Source organism: Kogia breviceps, chromosome 3 (genome assembly GCF_026419965.1).
Source record: "Kogia breviceps isolate mKogBre1 chromosome 3, mKogBre1 haplotype 1, whole genome shotgun sequence".
NCBI classification, from domain to species: domain Eukaryota; kingdom Metazoa; phylum Chordata; class Mammalia; order Artiodactyla; family Physeteridae; genus Kogia; species Kogia breviceps.
This window is the reverse complement of record NC_081312.1, coordinates 62,868,547-62,872,335: the sequence shown is the minus strand read 5'-3', so window position 1 is coordinate 62,872,335 and position 3,789 is coordinate 62,868,547. Positions and strand designations below refer to the sequence as shown.

Below are 3,789 nucleotides of genomic sequence, written 5' to 3'. Positions count from 1 at the left end.
CAGTTTAGAAAAAGAAAAGAAAAGAAAAAAGAAAAGAAAAGAAATACGTCCAGCAGTTTGGTCGTTGTGTTTTTTCCCTTGGTCTTATCGGGACAGGTTCTTTAGAAAAGTCGAAGCGCACGGTGTAGTGGGTGGTTGGTGGTGTGTGGCGGGCAGTAGGGGAAGCGATGAGGCAGAGCGCTGGGCTAGGCCCGGCCCGGCGGCCTCTCACCAGGTCCGACCATATAGCAAGGTGGAGCAGGACATGGTGCCGTAGTCCGAGCCCGAGGAGTTCAGGTGGGACAGGCTGGAGACCTGGCCCTGCAGCGCCGCGGGGCTGGTGGCGTGGTGCGCCAGGTCCGGAGACTGGCCCGCGCTGCCCGGCTGGTGGCCCGGGTGCGCGCCGAGGCCGGGGCCGCCGCCGCCCACTGAGATAGCTGCCGCCGCCGCCTGAGCGGCCTGCGCCTGCTGCTGCGCCTGCTGCTGCGCGTGGCCTTGCAGGCTGGCGGCGCCCGGCGCAGGGGCGCCCGCCTGGCAGGGTTTGCCGTCTTTCACCAGGACCGGCACAGCCACGCGGCGCGGTGACTGCTGCTGCGCTTGCTGCTGCTGGCAGCCCGCTCCCCCGCCGCCGCTATCCTGCTGCAGTTGCTGCTGTGCCGCCTTGTCCTTGGCTTGGCGCTTCATCTTGTAGCGGTGGTTCTGGAACCAGATCTTGACCTGCGTGGGCGTCAGGTGGATCATGCTGGCCAGGTGCTCGCGCTCGGGCGCGGACAGGTACTTCTGCTGTTTGAAGCGTCGCTCCAGCTCGTACACCTGCGCCTGGGAGAAGAGCACCCGGCGCTTCCGGCGCGGTGCGCTTGGTAGTGGGGCCATGTTCTTGCTCACGTCCCCCAGAGAGCCCAGGCCGCCCATGCCGCTCATGTTCATGCCGCTCGCCGGGCCCATGAAGCGGGAGACTGTAAGCGACAAACGCACAGCGTCGGCAGGGGCCGGGCCGGGCCAGACCACCTCCGCCTTCTGCGCGCTTGGCCGGCCCGGCCCCTGCCCCGACGGCGCACTCCTCACCTAGGCCGCCTCCACCCTGAGAGGCCCAGCCGCGGGGATCGCCAGCGCCTGCCCCAGGCCGTGCCGTCGAGGGGTTTACTGCAGAGCTCCCTGCCTCAACCCCGGCTACCTCCCTCAGTCTCGATGCTTCACCCAAAAAGCAGAGTGGAGAAACACTGCTCCTCTTGTTCCTTTCGTGCCCAGCCCACCACATTCGTGCAGTTAGTGGGCCACGGGCAGCAAACTGGGTCCAGGCCAGGAACTGGGGTCTAGCTGTAGGCTCCAGCTTTGGGAGCTTAGGAGAGGGAGGTGTTCGCTTTCGAAAAGCTAGAGACCCCGAGACCCCAGACTCTTTTCCTGTTGGCCGCTCTCTCCTGTCAGCCCCAATGAGGGCACTTGTTCGGCCCATTTAGAGCCCCCTCTGGAGCCACAAGCCCTCCCTCCAGCCTAGACTGGAGAGTGGGCCAGGCCAGGGGCCCGAGCGCATCATCCCCAGCAGGGCAACCTCCCTCCCGGCCAGGCCGCGCCTCTCCGCGCCCTGCTCGTCCGGGCTCTCTTAGTTAGGGGGCCACCTCCCTCCGTATTCCGAGGTCTCCCGCGCGGAGCAGAGCGGCCACTTGGCCGCATCTGACAGACGCCAAATACCAGCTCCTGCCCTCAGGACCCCAGAGCTACCAAGTGCCTCTTCGTGGAGCCCCTCAGCTCAACAAGGGAAGACTCCCCAGCTCCTGCGCCCGACTCGTTGGCGCCACTGCCCGGCCGCCCACCCTGATGCCCAGCGCGCAGCCGGCAGGCGCCGCGCCTGCCCGGCGGCTCTCCCCGCGCCTCCGGCGCTCAACCCGCGGCCCTGCAGTGGGGCGGCCTCACTTACTGGCGGGGAAGCGCGGGTCCGGGTTGGCGCCGTACCATCCGGGGCCCGAGGTGCTGTTCCGCATGGTGTCCTGGTACGGCGGCAGCTCGCTCATGTTGCCCAGGTTGCCGTTGCAGTAGCCCCCCACGGCGGAGTGCGAGAGCTGGGGCACCCCCGCAGCCGTCATGTGGTAGGCGGCGGTGACGGCGCCGTGGTGCCCCACGGCGTGCTGCTGCATGGCGGCGGCCGGCGGTGCCGCCTGGCCCTGCCTGTAAGCCGCCAGCGGAGCCCCGAGGCCGCCGCCCTCCATGCCTACTTTCTTGTAGCTTTCCTCCAGGGGACTCAAGATGTCAGACACTGAGAACGGAGTCGTGTGCTTTGGACTCATCGACATGATTCGGCGGCGGCTGGAGGAGGAAGGAAGAGGAGGAAAAAAAAAGGGAGAGGGGGAAGGCGAAGCCTCGCTGCTTTTTTTTTTCTCCCTTTGCCAAATATTCTGGTGTTACCTTAACGCCGATCTTGTTGGATGTACACGTAACCGAGTGGACCGAGTCCGCCTTAATTGGCTTGAGTGGAGGCTCGGGGGCTGCCTCGCGTTTGTTTTAGCCCGGCGCCAGGTTTTAGGCAGCCACCAGAGGCGGGGCGTAAGCGCTAAAGCAACAAGACAATAGAAGCCTACATCTTGCCCGAGATAATTAGCTTACATGCTGATGACAAGGTAAACACCTTTAAGTTTCACTTGTCAGGATTTTTAGGTCTCAAAGAGGGAGAGAGAGAGAGAGAGACAGAGAGAGAGACAGAGAGAGAGAGGCAGAGACGCGACCCAAAGCATTTCTTTCCCCCTCCCCCGGAACCCCTACCCCCAATTTTGTGGGGTGCGGTGGCGCGCTGGGGGGGGGGGGGAGGCGGGGGGTAGGGAAAGGAGGAGGGAACCGAGAGAGGGGAGGGCAAGAGGTGGGATGGGGAGTAGCCGAGGAGGAGGGATGTTGGGGAGGAAGGAAGGTGAACGCCGCTTTGCAACCAACTTGCGGAGTTACAAAGTGAACCACTTTCCAGTTCGGTCGGGGTTCCTCGGGCGGGGACGGGGAGTGGGCCGAGGGGCGGGTGGGTTTTCACCTGAGCCTGCCGGGGCTGGTCCTCCCTCCCGCCGCGGCCTCCCAGCCCCGCGCCTTCCCACCGCCTCCGGACCACATCTGGCTTCGCAGCGCCGAGCCCCAGTCGCCACCAAAGGAGCTCGGGAGTCAGGGGACGAACCCTAGGGCTCCACTGTTGGTCTGCGTGTCTGTCAGTCTGTCTGCCTCTTCTGCCGCCGTCAGAAGGACACCTCTGCTCCCCGCCCCCTTTCCCCCCTACCCGAGAGAGAATCCCAGCGGGCGGAGGAGGCGCTGAGCAGGGGATCGGCTGCCGCCGAGAGGCTGTCCCAGATCCCCGCGCCACCCTCCCCCCAGCTCAGGGTCTTCCCAGAGGGCTAGGGCCCCATGCTTCACGCCTCCCCCCCAACCCACACTCGGCTACCCTTCCCCACCCCCATCCCCTGCTAAGGCAAGGACACCACTGGCCGCCCGAGCTGAGAAGCTGGGGGGATTAACGCGAAGGGCCATCTCTGAAGTTGCTCCACCTCGAACAAACCTGGTGTCCCCGACCCTCGCCCATCGCCCGGACTCGCGGGGTTCTGGGACTGGAGCTGACTTTCCGAGGACATCACAGCCCCAGCACCCAAGCCCAGGGTCACGCTGTTTTCCCCCCTGATGCTTCAGGGAGGGCTCGGGCAGGGAGCGTCGTGAGTGCCCGCCTGCCTGTTGCCGGGTGGAACTGAGCCTGAACCCCGGCGGGACGAGCTGGCCGGGAGGGGGCGAGTCCCCGGGCGTGAGCAGCCGAGCGGGCGGGAGGCTGGGTTGAGGCTTGCCTCCACCCGG

At 65.7% G+C, this 3,789-nt stretch overlaps 1 protein-coding gene across 2 annotated transcripts; it reads right to left on the bottom strand.

The window, feature by feature from the left end:
- Window positions 1–207: 207 nt before the first annotated feature.
- NKX2-1 (NK2 homeobox 1) lies at window positions 208–3,515 on the bottom strand. Of its 2 annotated transcripts, none has more exons than XM_067030682.1 (3): window positions 3,503–3,515; window positions 1,895–2,280; window positions 208–935 (listed from the first exon to the last, which is right to left on the bottom strand). In XM_067030682.1, the coding sequence occupies exons 2-3, from the start codon at window positions 2,265–2,267 to the stop codon at window positions 208–210; spliced, it is 1,101 nt and encodes a 366-aa protein (XP_066886783.1). In that variant the 5' UTR covers window positions 2,268–2,280; window positions 3,503–3,515. The 2 variants fall into 2 exon arrangements, with proteins under 2 accessions (XP_066886783.1, XP_058911635.1); XM_059055652.2 differs by lacking the exon at window positions 3,503–3,515 and adding an exon at window positions 2,990–3,066.
- Window positions 3,516–3,789: the final 274 nt, after the last annotated feature.